Source organism: Cervus canadensis, chromosome 14 (genome assembly GCF_019320065.1).
Source record: "Cervus canadensis isolate Bull #8, Minnesota chromosome 14, ASM1932006v1, whole genome shotgun sequence".
In the NCBI taxonomy this organism is placed as follows: Eukaryota; Metazoa; Chordata; class Mammalia; order Artiodactyla; family Cervidae; genus Cervus; species Cervus canadensis.
Genome location: NC_057399.1, coordinates 32,831,783 through 32,848,788, shown reverse-complemented (window position 1 = coordinate 32,848,788; position 17,006 = coordinate 32,831,783). Strand labels below are relative to the sequence as shown.

Below are 17,006 nucleotides of genomic sequence, written 5' to 3'. Positions count from 1 at the left end.
AATTCCCTGTTAAATAAGCTGTACAGATCCTTTCCAGGGACTGCTTAAGAAAGTTTATGTACTATTCTTAAATGCTTTAGCAGTCTGTTGATGTTTTCTTAGAATGCTATTACATGCTTGGAGTGAACCATGTGAAGCCTCAGGTTTATTCAGGTTACACTCTAAAATATAACTCCTCACTGCTCATAAAAGCTTTACTTGACTTGGCTGCCTCCATGAATTACTGTTGTCTCTGATTATCCCATTTCAATGGAAAACCTCAACAAATGATTTCTTCATCACTTTTTCAACTATCAAAACAAAATGCAATAATTATAATAAATATTAAAAGTAACAGTAATAGTAAAACATGTAACATTTTTTAATATGTCAGACGCCATATCTTGGTGATTCACTATACTGCTGTTGCTGTTTAGTCGCTCAGTCATCTCCTACTCTTTGTGACTCCATGGACTGCAGCCTGCTAGGTTCCTTTGTCCTTGGGATCTCTCAGGCAAGAATGCTGGACTGAGTTGCCATTTCCTTCTCCAGGGGAATCTTCCCAACCCAGGGATCAAACCTGCATTTCCTGCTTGGCAGGCATATTTTTTACCACTGAGTCACCTGGGAAGCCCTCACCATTAGCTAGCTTTAATTTTACAACAATCCTATAAAAAAGATACTATTATTGCCACTATTTTAGGGATGTGGATACTGAGGAGCAAAACTTATGTAACTTATCTAATCTTACATAACTAGGAAGTGGTACAGAGAGATTCAAACCCAGGTACTCTTGTTTCAGTGTTCAGCTCAGTTCAGTTGCTCAGTCGTGTCTGACTCGTTGCGACCCCATGAACCACAGCACGCCAGGCCTCGCTATCCATAACCAACTCCCAGAGTTTACCCAAACTCATGTCCATTGAGTCGGTGATGCCATCCAACCATCTCATCCTCTGTTGTCCCCTTCTCCTCCTGCCCTCAATCTTTCCCAGCATCAGGGTCTTTTCAAGTGAGTCAGCTCTTCACATCAGGTGGCCAACGTATTGCATTTTAAGCTTCAGCATCAGTCTTTCCAATGAATATTCAGGGCTGGTTTCCTTTAGGATGGCCTGGTTGGATCTCCTTGCAGTCCAAGAGACTCTCAAGAGTCTTCTCCAACACCACAGTTCAAAAGCATCAATTCTTCAGTGCTCAGCTTTCTTTATAGTCCAACTCTCACATCCATACATGACTACTGGAAAAACCATAGCTTTGACTAGATGGACCTTTGTTGGCAAAGTAATGTCTCTGCTTTTTAATACGCTGTCTAGGTTGGTCATAATTTCCTTCCAAAGAGTAAGCGTTTTTTAATTTCATGGCTGCAGTCACCATCTGCAGTGATTTTGGAGCCCCCCAAAATAAAGTCAGCCACCATTTTCACTGTTTCCCCATCTATTTGCCATGAAGTGATGGGCCAGGATGCCACAATCTTAGTTTTCTGAATGTTGAGGTTTAAGCCAGCTTTTTCACTGTCCTCTTTCACTTTCATCAAGAGGCTCTTCAGTTCTTCTTCACCTTCTGCCATAAGGGTGGTGTCATCTGTATATCCGAGGTTATTGATATTTCTCCTGGCAATCTTGATTCCAGCTTGTGCTTCTTCCAGCCCAGCATTTCTCATGATGTACTCTGCATATAAGTTAAATAAGCAGGGTAACAATGTACAGCCTTGACGTACTCCTTTCCCGATTTGGAACCAGTCTGTTGTTTCATGTCCAGTTCTAACCGTTTCTTTCTGACCTGCATATAGGCATCTCAAGAGCCAGGTCAGGTGGTATGGTATTCCCATCTCTTTCAGAATTTTCCACAGTTTAGTGTGATCCACACAGTCAAAGGCTTTGCCCTAGCCAATAAAGCAGAAATAGATGTTTTCCTGGAACTCTCTTGCATTTTCGATGATCCAGTGGATGCTGGCAATTTGATCTCTGGTTCCTCTGCCTTTTCTAAAACCAGCTGGAACATCTGGAAGTTTACGGTTCACATATTGCTGAAGCCTGGCTTGGAGAATTTTGAGCATTACTTTGCTAGCATGTGAGATGAGTACAATTGTGTGATAGTCTGAGCATTCTTTGGCTTTGCCTTTCTTTGGGATTGGAATGAAAACTGACATTTTCCAGTCTTGTGGCCACTGCTGAGTTTTCCAAATGTGCTGGCATATTGAGTGTAGCACTTTCACAGCATCATCTTTTAAGATTTGAAATAGCTCAACTGGAATTCCATCACCTCCGCTAGCTTTGTATGTAGTGATGCTTCCTAAGGACCACTTGACTTCACATTCCAGGATGTCTGGCTCTAGGTGAGTGATCACACCATCGTGATTATCTGGGTCATGAAGATCTTTTTTGTATAGTTCTTCTGTGTATTCTTGCCACCTCTTCTTAATATCTTCTGCTTCTGTTAGATCAATACCATTTCTGTCTTTTATTGTGCCCATCTTTGCATGAACTGTTCCCTTGGTATCTTTAATTTTCTTGAAGAGATCTCTAGTCTCTCCCATTCTATTGTTCTCCTCTATTTCTTTGCATTGATAGCTGAGGAAGGCTTTCTTATCTTTCCTTGCTATTCTTTGGAACTCTGCATTCAAATGGGTATATCTTTCCTTTTCTCCTTTGCTTTTCGCTTCTCTTCGTTTCACAGCTATTTGGAAGGCCTCCTCAGACAGCCATTTTGCTTTTTTGCATTTCTTTTTCTTGGGGATGGTCTTCATCCCTGTCTCCTGTACAATGTCATGAACCTCCATCCATAGTTCATCAGGCACTCTATCTATCAGATATAGTCTCTTAAGTCTATTTCTCACTTCCACTGTATATCATAAGGGATTTGATTTAGGTGATACCTCAATGGTCTAGTGCTTTTCCCTACTTTCTTCAACTTAAGTCTGAATTTGGCAATAAGGAGTTCATGATCTGAGCTACAATCAGCTTCTGGTCTTATTTTTGCTGATGGTATAGAGCTTCTCCATCTTTGGCTGCAAAGAATATAATCAATCTGATTTCGGTGTTGACCATCTGGTGATGTCCATGTGTAGAGTCTTCTCTTGTGTTGTTGGAAGAGGGTGTTTGCTATGACCAGTGTGTTCTCTTGGCAAGACTCTATTTGCCTTTGCCCTGACTCATTCTGTACTCCAAGGCCAAATTTGCCTGTTATTCCAGGTGTTTCTTGACTTCCTACTTTTGCATTCCAGTCCCCTATAATGAACAGGACATCTTTTTTGGGTGTTAGTTCTAAAAGGTCTTGTAGGTCTTCATAGAACCATTCAACTTCAGCTTCTTCAGCGTTACTGGTTGAGGCATAGGCTTGGATTACCGTGAAGTTGAATGGTTTGCCTTGGAAATGAACAGAGATCATTCTGTCGTTTCTGGGATTGCATCCAAGTACTGCATTTCTTTTGTTGACTATGATGGCTACTCCATTTCTTCTAAGGGATTCTTGTCCACAGTAGTAGATATAATGGTCATCTGAGTTAAATTCACCCATTCCAGTCCATTTTAGTTTGCTGATTCCTAGAATGTCGATGTTCCGCTTGCCATCTCCTGTTTGACAACTTCCAATTTGCCTTGATTCATGGACCTAACATTCCAGGTTCCTATGCAATATTGCTCTTTACAGCATTGGACCTTGCTTCTATTACCCATCACATTTCAGTGTCTACGTCCATACAAGTGTGCAGTGAAATTAGTATTCTTATTCACTGCTGATGAAAACATAGGTACAAAAACTTGTATGAAAATGTTCATCTCAGCACTGCTCATAATAGCAAAAACATAAGAACAATCCAAATGTTGATCAATTTTGAATGGATAAACAAAATGTGGTAGACCCATACAATGAAATATTATTCCACCATTAAAAGGAACAAAGTGCTGATAGACGTTACAACTCGGATGTACCCTGAAAACAGTATGCTATTAAAAAAAAAAAGACTTATGCTATGTGAAAGAAGACATATACAAAGGCCATATATTGTATGATTCTACTCACATAAAATGTCTAGAATAAGCAAATCTATTGAGACAGACAGGAGAAGGGGGTTAACAAAAGAAGGGGGCGACAGAGGATGAGATGGTTGGATGGCATCATCAACTCAATAGACATGAGTCTGAGCCAACTCTAGGAGACAGTGAAGGAAAGAGAAGCCTGGGATGCTGGAGTCCATGGGGTTGCAAAGAGTCGGACATGACTGAGTAACTGAACAAGAACAGCAATGAGACTGAAAGAGATTAAGATATGCCAGGGGCTAGAGGGGAAGTGCCCAATGAGGAATGACTGCTAATGGGTATGGGGTTTCTTTTGGGGGTGATGAAAATGTTATAGAATTAGACAGAGGTGATAGTTGAACAACATTTGGAATAAACTAAAAGCTGCTACTAAACTGTATAATTTTAAATGGTGAATTTTATGATACGTGAATTATATCTCAATCTAAAGTTTTCTAGGCAGGGAGAGAATAAGTCCACTGCTGCCATTATATTACAGGGCCACATGGTGTCACTAGAAGAGTCCATAGAAGGCTATACAAAGCTCAGTGATGCTCTGCTGGTTCAGATTGTGCCCAGGCTAGATTTTAACCAACAGGGTGCCCCATGAATGAAGTATAAGGTTAAAATTCAGACTGTGTTCCAGAATACAGACAACACAATTCCAGAATAGCTTAATACTGAAGAGTTTCTATCCTTAGCCCCACACATGCTCTCCTTCACAGACTGAAGTTCTTGGCTAAACTTGGTTCCCATTTTAACGGAGAAAGAAATTCATACTCCTTTAGAAAGCATCTCTTTAAAAGGAAATACATCTGAGCACACCCTGAACTTTCAAAAACTTTGTTTGATCTACAATTCTGTGCCAGCTTCAGGTGCAGAGCAAGGTGAACCAGCTGCATACACACACATGCGCACTCTCCCTCAGATTTCCCCCCCACACAAGCCACCATGGAACGCTGAGTAGAGTTCCCTGTGCCACACAGTAGGTCCTTGTCAGTTGGTCCTCATTCCATACATAGTGTGGAATATGTCAATCCCAATTCTCCAATTAAAAACATAAAAAAACTAATTTATGGATACACAGGGAAATGTTGAGTAATTTTATTGTCCTGAGGTAGGGGATTTTTCAGTAAGTTATGGATTTTATGCATTTTACGTTGATTCTTTCTAAAATATGTGTACTATTTAATTCAGTACTTCCAATCAAAATATTTAAAAGTTATATATATACACACACATATATATGAAGGTGATTATCATGTTTTTTTTTTAAGGCTCTGGGAAGTCACTTAATCCTATTTTATAAATTTTTACTTTACATTGGAACACAGTTGATTAACAATGATGTTATTGACAGCAGCAAAAAAAAAATCAGAAATATCCAATGATGAAAATTGAATACATACTTGCTGAAAATCTTATATATGTTAAAAATGGTATATATGAATGCCATTTAATAAAATGAAAATTCTTATGCTATAATGCAAACTGATTTTTAAAAGTACCTGTCTGTATGTGTGTGTAGAGCATATACACATACTTTCACAAATTCATAAAATTGGAAATAATGCACACACTAAGTTAGGGTTATATGTCGTTTGGTATTGAAATAATTTTCCTTTAATCTTCTCATCCCACATTCTATGTGTTCAATATCTATGCCAATATTTCTCTCAATTCCCAGAGTAGATATTCTTATGGTCACTTTTTTCACTTATATTTTAAAATACATACAAGAATATTTATAATGTATGTGTATGAAGTGTATCCATTGGGTTTCCATCAGGAATTGGAATTCTACGCAGTTACTTTGACTAAAGAGATCTTAGACGGTAATTAGAAGGCAATTAAAGGGAGTAGGATTAAGAGAACCATCCAGTTGAGGCATCTCAATTACCAATTTGAGGTGAAGAACCATCAAGTTGAGAGTAATAGCAATGGCAAGAAACCCATATCATCTCTAGGCCGAAAAGTAAGGAAAGAGAGTATCCCAGAGCTCTGTGACCTAAAGCCACAGAAGAGGGCCTGCTGATCAAGAGCTGCAGTAGTGAAAAGACACTACCACTGCCAGATCCTAAAACAGAGGAAGAATGGGCAAAATGTACCCTATCTCTCTTTCCTCCTGCCTCCTCTCTCCTGTGGATGCCTTCATAGTCCAAAACCAAATATAAGTCAGCTGAGAAGAGCCCAGGTGATGTTTTCCAAAGAGGTCAGCTTCTGGGGTATAGAATAAGGCAGGCAAGGGAGGAGAATAGGTATGAAGGGAGGCAAACAGAAGACCCAGATAGTTTACCTGTTTTGCCACCCAGGATGGAGAGAAACTCATCCCCTAAACATGAGAATCAGAGAGTCCTATCAACTACTATGTTGCTTTGAAGTGATGTCAATACTCTGAGCTAGAAACTAAATTATATGTTTGTCTCTACCAGTACTGTTCATACAAGGAAACAGAGAAAGGAAGGGCATGGAATAAATAATCAATTAACATTTTATATATAGAGTTGAGCCTCCCAGGTGGCTCAGATGGTAAAGAATCTGCCTACAATGCAGGAGACCCAGGTTTGGTCCAATAATCCCTGCCTCTATAGCTTGTTGCTAGGTTAAAAGAGATAAATTGATAATCATAATTTCCTACTTCATTCACTTCTGGTTTTCCTGCCCTATGCAGTATCTTAGTAGATTGTGATTTTTTTTTTTTAACCTGGTGCAGTGATACAACACTTCAATTCCTGCATGGTCTGAAATTGAAGTGCTCCCGATATTATCAGGTTACTGTAGTTATCTAATGATCATCATCATTGCACATGGGAGTATTACGATGTGCCCAGTTAATCTTTGTGTGTCATGCACATTTCTCCTTGCTCACATTGTATAGCTGTAACCCAGTTTCCTCTTGGTAACTGGGATCAGTTATTCCAGTTCCATGAGGAACCAAAATGATCAGAGGGAAGTTTCAGCTTCCAATTCAGTGGCACCATGGCTGGGTCCTCTAGTGGAAGCATTTCTTCCTTTTGAACTAGGACTTCAAAATATGATAAACCCAAGGCTGCAGAAATGGTATGCTGGATATTTTCATTTGTCAGAGGTCTTCGTGCCTAGCGAGCTGACCTCTATAGACTATATAAACCTGGCTCCTTCATCTTCAGGCTTTCTAGTGGATCCAGAAATCCACCAGATTTTTCCGACGAAAGATTTCAGCAGGATATCAGAACATGGAAGAACAGGGGGATGTGTCTTTCTTTCCCACTCTATCCCCATTTGGAGTTAGCTAGCAGTGGCTGCAGCTATAGGATCTTACCCTGTTGGGCCAAAGGTCAGCATCTACTGCTTTCCTCTACTGAACAACACAGCTCCTGTTGGGTAGCCCTCTCATACAGATACAGCTGGTTTTAGTAACTGCTCCCTTCCATTTGTCTCTTCTGTGGAGGTTCTGCAGGGCAAGGCCCGGTCCTTGTTGCCATCTCGGGGGACTTCAGAGTTAGTAACAGGTTCCCACTGTTGTTCTTTACTACTGTTAACTTCATGCTGTGTGCTAGACATGGTGCTAAGTGCCTGAATATAGAATTATCTCATTTAGTTTTCATAATCCAATAAATTAGATGGCTTCAGACCTATTGCAGAGATGATAAAAGTTTTGCAGAGGATGAAGAGTGACAGTGATGGAGTCGGAGATCAAATCAAATGTAGGTGTGCTTATGGCAGAATCTGTGCACTCAGATGCTATCGTTATCAGTTGTTATCCTGTCTTAAAGGGCCAAAATTCCAAATGGCTTTGCTCTTGTGGTTCCCAGGTCACTCTGGCAGGTCGGTGAGGTGTGCACTCACATACAGAGTCTGGGGAGGTTAGATGCTTTCTCCACTGATGTGATGGCAGCCAGGACTAAGGGCAGGAACTTTCCTCATAGACCTTCTTAAAGGCCTGGTGAAGTCCATGCTATTTTTCCAAATTATTTAATAACAAAGAACAGAATGCCAATAGCTCCTCAAGTATTCTCTCAATGAAGCTGGGAAAGAGGTTGGCTTACTCAAGACAGAAATCAATGATGGGGGTGAGAAGAAATGAATATCTCTCAGAGCATAAGTTGAGAAAGATGGCTCTGTTAAAAATTTTAATTTTTTATTTTTGGTTTGGTAACTCTGGTCAAGTCTTCTCGGTTTCTTTTCACGTCCTAACCTTTCCCCTACTTTGATGGTGGGCAATTTAACAGCCAGAGGAGGCTGAGGCTCTAACGAATTAAATAAACTATGTCAGTGTGCTGTATGGAGATTTTAGCTCTACAAGGGAGCATGATTACTCAGGTTCCTCATGAGTAACTAACCTCACTGAGGCCTTTAAGTGAGATTTCCATTCTGCTTCCTCTGCCCACTCCCCTCAAAATTTGAGTGGTTGGATTTGAATTTGCCTCTTTGATCTGCCCCTCCCATGGCCTGTCGGGGAGCGGGCCCTTTAAGGAAGCCAAGAGCTGCGCTGTTTGGCTGCCGTGGCCAGCCAGTCCGGAGATTTTGAGGGGCGAGGCCCGGTCCTTGCCGCCGTCTCGGGGAGCTTCAGGCCTGGAGGCCTTCGCTGTGATCAGTGTCTCCCGCACCTCCACTGTCCAGTGAGTGAGCGTTGGCTGGGCGGACCAGGCCGGCCGCAGGCTGTTGGGGGTAGGGCGGGTCCTCGCGGCAGCGTCTGCCGGCGCCGAGCTCCGGGCTTGCTGGGCCGCTCTGAGTGCCCTTTCCTTGTGAGCGCCCTTGGCTCTCCCGCTTCTAGTGCCAACCAGTATCGCCAACCTTGTTTCGGAGGAGTAGGTTTTCCTCTCAAAGACTGCCGCTCCCATATCGTAATTAAACTGGGGGAAGTGGGCAAAGCGTTGTCAACGGAAATCAGCATAACCTGGCAGGAATTCCCAGGTACTATAATTCGGTCCTAGGTGAGCGGGCGGAGTTATAAATTAGGGAAAAATCTCCCGGAAGCTATAAGTTCCGGGCTGGAATTTGCAGGGGAAATGGGTTAGTTTGACTGGAACTCAGAGCTAGAATTTGTAGGGGAAGTGACCTAATTTGAATGGAACCCAAAGACGTATTGAAATGATTGTAATCATGCAACCAGTCATATATATAGGTAGTTGATGTGTCATTCGATCAGGAAATGAGTCACTGCAGAAACTTGGATAACAGAAGTTATAGGTCATGGAATTATTCTTTTTTTTTTTTTTTTAAGTAAAATCAAATACCAGTTCTTAGATGTGACCTGAAGAGGACAGCCCCAGCACTTCCTCCTCAGAAATACCCCTACCTGTTGTAATGTGTAGCACAGCTGAGGCAAGGCTGGCGCAAAGAGCCCTTTCTAAGATCTCAAGAGTAAATGAGGGGAAAATGGAAGGCAGGGACCCAAATCAGGATTCTTAGCCGTCTGAAACACACTGGTGTCAAAGTTGTAAATAACAAGGTATTTGTCACCAATGACAAAGTGTTGGCATTTTTTAAAGACTTGCCTTCTACAATTGAATGAATTCAAAGTTATGCCTGTTGCAAGGTCACTCTTAATTGTTTTCTGATACAATGAGTGAGTCAAAGTCACTCAGTAGTGTCCGACTCTCTGCGACTTCATGAACTATACAGTCTACGGAATTCTCCAGGCCAGAATACTGGAGTGGGTAGCCTTTCCCTTCTCCAGGGGATCTTCCCAGCCCAGGGATCAAACCCAGGTCTCCCACATTGCAGGGAGATTCTTTACCACAGCTGAGCCACAAGGGAAGCCCTCTGATATAATAAGTCCCCTACATATGAACCTTCAAATTGGCAACTTTCAAAGATGTGAATGGTATGCTTGTATCTTGAATCATGTAAGTTAGTTCATGTATCTGGCATACATTGTCACGTGTGTACATCTTCTACAAGTAGTTGTGCTTTTGTGTACTGTACTGTACAGTACTTTATAGAGTACAGGAGTAGAGTATCTTTTTTTCAAACCCCAGATGTCCGGAGGCAAGCATAAAAGAAGCAGTACTATAGCTAGCTGGTACTGTTACCAGGCCCTGTATGTCACCTGCTGTACTGTACTACTACCTTTTCAAAGTACTGTACTATAAGATTAAAAATGGTTTATTTTTGGTTTGTTTTTTATGTATTTTATTTAAACCTAGAATCAGTTCAGTTCAGTCGCTCTGTCGTGTCCAACTCTTTGCGACTCCATGGACTGCAGCACGCCAGGCTTCCCTGTCCATCTCCAACTCCCGGAGCTTACTCAAACTCATGTCCATTGAGTCGGTGATGTCATCCAATCATCTCATCCTCTGTTGTCCCCTTCTCCTCCCACCTTCAATCTTTCCCAGCATCAGGGTCTTTTCAAGTGAGTCACTTCTCATCAGGTGGTCAAAGTATTGCAGTTTCAGCTTCAGCATCAGTCTTTCCAATGAATATTCAGGGCTGGTTTCCTTTAGGATGGCCTGGTTGGATCTCCTTGCAGTCCAAGAGACTCTCAAGAGTCTTCTCCAACACCACAGTTCAAAAGCATCAATTCTTCAGTGCTCAGCTTTCTTTATAGTCCAACTCTCACATCCATACATGACTACTAGAAAAACCATAGCTTTGACTAGATGGACCTTTGTTGGCAAAGTAATGTCTTTGCTTTTTAATATGCTGTCTAGGTTGGTCATAGCTTTTCTTCCAAGGAGCAAGTGTCTTTTAATTTCATGGCTGCAGTCACCATCTGCAGTGATTTTGGAGCCCCCAAAAAATAAAGTCTCTCACTGTTTTCATTGTTTCCCCATCTATTTGCCATGAAGGGATAGAACTGGATGCCATGATCTTAGTTTTCTGAATGTTGAGTTTTAAGCCAACTTTTTCACTCTCTTTCACTTTCATCAATAAGCTCTTAGTTCTTCGTTGCTTTCTGCCATAAGAGTGATGTCATCTGCATATCTGAAGTTATTGATATTTCTCCCAGCAATCTTGATTCTAGCTTGTGCTTCATCCAGTCCAGATATAGATTCGAATGATGTACTCTGCATATAAGTTAAATAAGCAGGGTGACAATATACAGCCTTGACGTACTCCTTCCCCGATTTGGAACCAGTCTGTTGTTCCATGTCCAGTTCTAACTGTTGATTCTTGACCTGCATACAGATTTCTCAGGAGGCAGGTGAGATGCTCTGGTATTCCCATCTCTTGAAGAATTTTCCAGAGTCTGTTGTGATCCACCGAGTCAAAGGCTTTGGAATAGTCAATAAGGAAGAAATAGATATTTTTCTGGAACTCTCTTGCCTTTTTGATGACCCAATGGATGTTGGCAATTTGATCTCTGGTTCCTCTGCCTTTTCTCAATCTGGCTTGAACATATGGAAGTTCATGGTTCATGTACTGTTGAAGCCTGGCATGGAGAATTGTGAGCATTACTTTGCTGGCATGTGAGATGAGTGCAATTGTGCAGTAGTTTGAACATTCTTTGGCATTGCCTTTCTTTGGGATTGGAATGAAAACTGACATTTTCCAGTCCTGTGGCCACTGCTGAGTTTTCCAAATGTGCTGGCATATTGAGTGTAGCACTTTCACAGCATCATCTTTTAGGATTTGAAAGAGCTCAACTGGAATTCCATCACCTCCACTAGCTTTGTTCATAGTGATGCTTCCTAAGGCCCACTTGACTTCACATTCCAGGATGTCTGGCTCTAGGTGAGTGATCACACCATCATGGTTATCTGTGTTATGAAGATCTTTTTTGTATAGTTCTTCTGTGTATTGTTGCCACTCCTTCTTAACACCTTCTGCTTCTGTTAGGTCCGTACCATTTCTGTCCTTTATTGTGCCCATCTTTGCATGAAATATTCCCTTGGTATCTCTAATTTTCTTGAAGAGATCTCTAGCCTTTCCCATTCTATTATTTTCCTCTATTTCTTTGCATTAATCGCTGAGGAAGTCTTTCTTATCTCTCCTTGCTATTTGGAACTCTGCACTCAGATGGGTATATCCTTCCTTTTCTCCTTTGCCTTTCGCTTCTCTTCTTTCCTCAGCTATTTGTAAGACCTCCTCAGGCAACCATTTTGCCTTTTTGCATTTCTTTTTCTTGAGGATGGTCTTGATCACTGCCTCCTGTACAATGTCATAAACCTCGGTCCACAGTTCTTCAGGCACTTTATCAGATCTAATTCCTTGAATCTATTTCTCACTTCCACTGTATAATCTTAAGGGATTTGATTCTGGTCATACCTCAGTGGTCTAGTGGTTTTCCCTACTTTCTTCAATTTAAGTCTGAATTTGGCAATAAGGAGTTCATGATCTGAGCCACAGTCAGTTCTCAGTCTTGTTTCTGCTGACTGTATATTGCTTCTCCATCTCTGGCTGCAAAGAATATAATCAGTCTGATTTCGGTATTGACCATCTGGTGATGTCCATGTGTAGAGTCTTCTCTTGTGTTGTTGGAAGAAGGTGTTTGCTATGACCAGTGTGTTCTCTTGGCAAAACTCTGTTAGCCTTTGACCTGCCTCATTTTGTACTCCAAGGTCAAATTTGCCTGTTACTAGGTATCTCTTGACTTCCTACTTTTGCATTCCAGTCCCCTATAGTGAAAAGGACATCTTTTTTGGATGTTACTTCTAGAAGGTCTTGTAGGTCTTGATAGAACCATTCAACTTCAGCTTCTTCAGCATTACTGGTTGGGACATAGACTTGGATTACTGTGATACTGAATGGTTTGCCTTGGAAACGAACAGAGATTATTCTGTCGTTTTTGAGATTGCATCCAAATACTGCATTTCAGACTCTCTTGTTTACTATGATGGCTACTCCATTTCTTCTAAGGGATTCTTGCCCTCAGTAGTAGATATAATGGTCATCTGAGTTAAATTCATCCATCCAGTCCATTTTAGTTCACTGATTCCTAAAATGTCGATGTTCACTCTTGCCATCTCCTGTTTGATCACTTCCAATTTGCCTTGATTCACGGACCTAACATTTCAGGTTCCTATGTAATATTGCTCTTTACACCATCGAACTTCCTTGCATCACCAGTCACATCCACAACTGGGTGTTATTTTTGCTTTGGCTCCATCTCTTCATTCTCTCAGGAGTTATTTCTCCACTGATCTCCCGTAGCATATTGGGTACCTGCTGACCTGGGGAGTTCATCTTTCAGTGTCCTATCTTTTTGGATTTTCATGCTATTAGTGGGGTTCTCAAGGCAAGAATACTGAAGTGGTTTGCCATTCCCTTTTCCAGTGGACCACCTTTGTCAGAATTCTCCACCATGACCCGTCCATCTTGGGTGGCCCTACACAGCCTGGCTCATAGTTTCATTGAGTTAGACAAGGCTGTGTCCATGAGATCATCACATCAGTTCATGTGTACCTAGTACAGTACAGTACTATATACCTGATCATGTTAGTTGGATATCTAGGCTAACTCTGTTAGACTTACAAACAAATTGGACTTACAAACGTGCTCTTGGAATGGAATCTGTTTGTATGTAGGGGACATACTGTATATATTTTGTGAGTTGGAAAATGAAAGCTGAGAGTATTCTGGACACCTTAAAGAACCTGCTAGACTTTGGAAAATGGCTTTGTTAGAGTCGGAAAAGAGGGGAAGGTTGAGAATACTGAACTCCAGGGCACAGTTCACAAGGTGTGGTGTACTTGTTTTCAGGTGTGGTCTCCTTTGGGAACTGCAGGGAAGCTATTCTTCCTGCTTAGTTTCTCTCTGTAACCTGTGGGAATATCCCCTGATATAGCCAAACTACAATCCAGACCAAAGGCAGCAAGGCCGAGAAAGAGGTATGCCTAAGTCCTAACTTTCCAGATAGTTTCTCTTCCCTAGATGACTTACATGAGGATTGTAACTTCACTTCAGAGGAGAGTCCACCCCCTTATAAATAGAAGCACTCTATGGGACCCAACTCTGACATACAGGGTGTGTGTGTGGGTGTGTGGGTATGTATGTGTGTGTGTGTAAATGGAATTAGAGGACAGCTATTTTCTTTATAAATGTTTGCTGCCTATGTAAAAATTCAATTATCTACTCCTACGTGCAAAAGAAAAATAAGAAATGACAACTGTTTGAGCTATACTTTCTCTTTTATCATGCTTTCTGCAACATTTGTGGGAAAGAGACACCTTGGGTACTGCCAGAATGGGTAATATATTGCTTCTGCCTTCAGGCAAGTTCTGCTCTGCTGTTGGAGACAGTGAACATGAGGCTATGAAAGTGTGGAGACAGGAGAGAACTTCTGCTAGATCTCTCCACCTTACTGGGTGGCTGTGCCTCTGGTCACAGGATGGAGTAGGACAGCAGCTGAGGATTGGGGTGGGTAGGGAAATCTCATGACTTCCCAGGCCTGTTCAGGATTGTGCCTCTCCTCATCTGGCTCAGCCTCTTGTGCCTAACATTGAAGCTGACTCTGGCTTGGAGCCTTCTATAATCCATGGTGTGTCTCTGGCCAAAATACAGGGAAGCCACTGATGTCTGGCGTGTAATATCCACTTACTTGGAGCCCCGTTAGCAGGGATAACCCATTATGTCTGGCATGAAATGCCCTCCCTCTTCCTTTATCTTCTCACCAGTTAAGCTAGAACCCACGATTTTTTTTTTGCTGAGGATATGGAAAATAGGAGCTCTGCCCAGGGTTCCCACAGAATAGTGTGAATCCTGGGTAGAAAGCATTAAGAATGACCACTCTGAGCTGAGGCTCACAAAGTGCTCAATGGCTTACCAAAGAGAATCAGCAACATTGTTGAGGAGGGTAGAGGAGTCATGACTTTCCTGAGCTTTGTAGTGTTCTGAAGGCAGAATCAACAACTAAGTGAGGTCTTCTGTACCTACCCAGTTGACTTAAGAACAAAATACTGAGTTCTGGATCATCTAGAATTGCTAGCCCACTTAAGAACTTCTTAAGTAAGATAAATAGGATAAACGATACTAAGTATTCATTTAAAATTTGTGTTTCCCAAGACATTTAAGTATCCTTAGGTTTTCCCCATTTTGAGAACTGTAATAGTAGCTTAATAAGAAAAAAATGAGGCTACAGGACAATGGCCAATGGATGTTAGAATGGGTGGATGGAAATAGAAACTGGGTAAGAGAGGGGAAAGGACTGTAGGAAGAATATTGATATAGTAACCTTGATGCACTTAAAGCATAAATGCGAAGAGCACAGAGAAATCAGTGTTCAAGGTGTGCAATGCATCTTCTAAGTCACCCCTCATCAGAAGCAAAAGTTCTGTCATCCAACTATACAGAAGGTAAGAGATACAGACGGTGTTCACCCAGAGAAGGCAGACGGCGTTCACCCAGAGAAGGCAGACGGCGCTCACCCAGAGAATGCAGACGGTGTTCACCCTGCCCCTCATAAAAAATGAGAGATTTTGTTTGTTTTTGTTTGTTTAGTTCTTCCAGATATACAATGGGAAGAAAAATCAGGAAATATAAACCTATAGAACAGGAAAAGATTTTGGAAATCACCTAGTTAAGTTAGCTGTTCTTACGTAAGTAAACGATGGCCAGGGGCATTATCCTGTCACTCTAAGGCATTGCTGTACACTCTAAGCAGTTATCTTTTCCTGCTTTATGAAAATTAAAAGCATGAAAAGACTGCTGGTTAAGTCTGTCCAAGATCAGACAGCTAGTTAGGAGCAAAGACTAGAATCCATCATGTGTTCCAGGTCAGAAAATTTTCTTTTTTTTTAAAATTTTGTCTTAAGCTCATGGTAGCCTGAAAAATAGAGCATGTGAAGATGCATGTAGAATACATTGCTTTAAACTTTGCTTTTTTATTTTTTAGGTCAAGATGGGGTTTATATTTTCAAAGTCTATGAATGAGAACATGAAAAGCCAACAGGAGTTCATGCTTATGAATTCCCGACTTCAGGTACATTAAAAAAAAAAAAGTTTATGTTGTTACAGTGGTTAAAGTTTCTGTCACAATGTGTTTCAGGGCTATGTTCTCCTTAACCTCCCCAAAGGTAAAATACTCTCGGTGCTCTACCCTCAAAGACAAGATGAAATGGACTACTAATTATCTGATGAATGGACTTGTTTAAATCTTTAATCTAGATACCTAATGTAAAAATTTCCATAAAGAAGGAAAAGATAACTGCTTACAGAGTATATGGCAAACAGAATAATGCCCCTACTCCACCCCACCAAAACGATGTCTGCATCCTAACCCCCTGTCAGTATGTTATGGCAAAAGGGACTTTACAGTGTGAGTAAGCTGAGGAGTTTGTAGGGGGAGATCCTGGATTATCCTGGTTTTTCTGGATGGGTCCAATGTAATCATAAAGATCCTTAAAAGAGAAAGAGTGAGGAAGGAGGATCAGAATCAGAGAGAGACAAACTTGCAGATGCTATGCTGCTGAGTTTGAAGATGGAGTAAAAAGTTCAGACAGCCTCTAGAAACTGGAAAAGGTAAGGATATAGATTCTCTCCTAGAACCTCCAGAGGGAATGCCATCCCTTCAGTCCATTCTGAACTTCTGATCTCCAGAACTGGAAGGCAATAAATTTGTGTTGTTCCTGAGTTGGGAAGATCCCCTAGAGAGGGGAATGGCTGCCCACTCCATTATTCTGGCCTGGAGAATTCCATGGACAGAGGAGCCTGGCAGGCTACAGTCCATGGGGCTGCAAAGAGTCAGACATGACTGAGCAACTTTCACTTTCACTTTTCAAGCTACTGTTTGATAATTTTTTATAACAACAATAAATTTTAATAGAGTGCGAATATTTGACACTGAATTGATACAATGGCTGGATAAAAATATCAAAGCAAAGTAGAAAACTGTCTAGTTGCCTAATATACATTATTAAAAAGTATTTTAAAATGTATATCAGATACATGTATGTGTACGGCTGAGTTCCTTCGCTGTTCACCTGGAACTACTACAGCATTGTTAATCAGCTAAACCCCAATACAAAACAAAGCATTTAAAGTTTGAAAAAAAAATGTTGTATGTCAAAATCAAGTATTAAAAGTTTGACTGAAGTTATTTTCCTAAGATTTCTAACAAAGATCTCTAGGCCCCTGCGGTTCATTATAGCC

General features: G+C 41.2%; 1 protein-coding gene across 3 annotated transcripts in view; it reads left to right on the top strand.

The window, feature by feature from the left end:
* The first annotated feature begins 8,439 nt into the window (after nt 1–8,439).
* PLGRKT (plasminogen receptor with a C-terminal lysine) overlaps nt 8,440–17,006 on the top strand; it is a 40,232-nt gene continuing 31,665 nt past the window's right edge. Inside the window, exons 1-3 of one of the 3 annotated variants that reach the window (XM_043487106.1) lie at nt 8,441–8,593; nt 13,620–13,747; nt 15,751–15,837. In XM_043487106.1, the coding sequence (XP_043343041.1) occupies nt 15,757–15,837 (81 nt within the window). In that variant the 5' untranslated portion in view covers nt 8,441–8,593; nt 13,620–13,747; nt 15,751–15,756. Of the gene's footprint in view, nt 8,594–8,624; nt 8,889–13,619; nt 13,748–15,750; nt 15,838–17,006 lie in introns of those variants that run through there. The other 2 variants (XM_043487105.1, XM_043487107.1) reach the window with 2 other exon arrangements.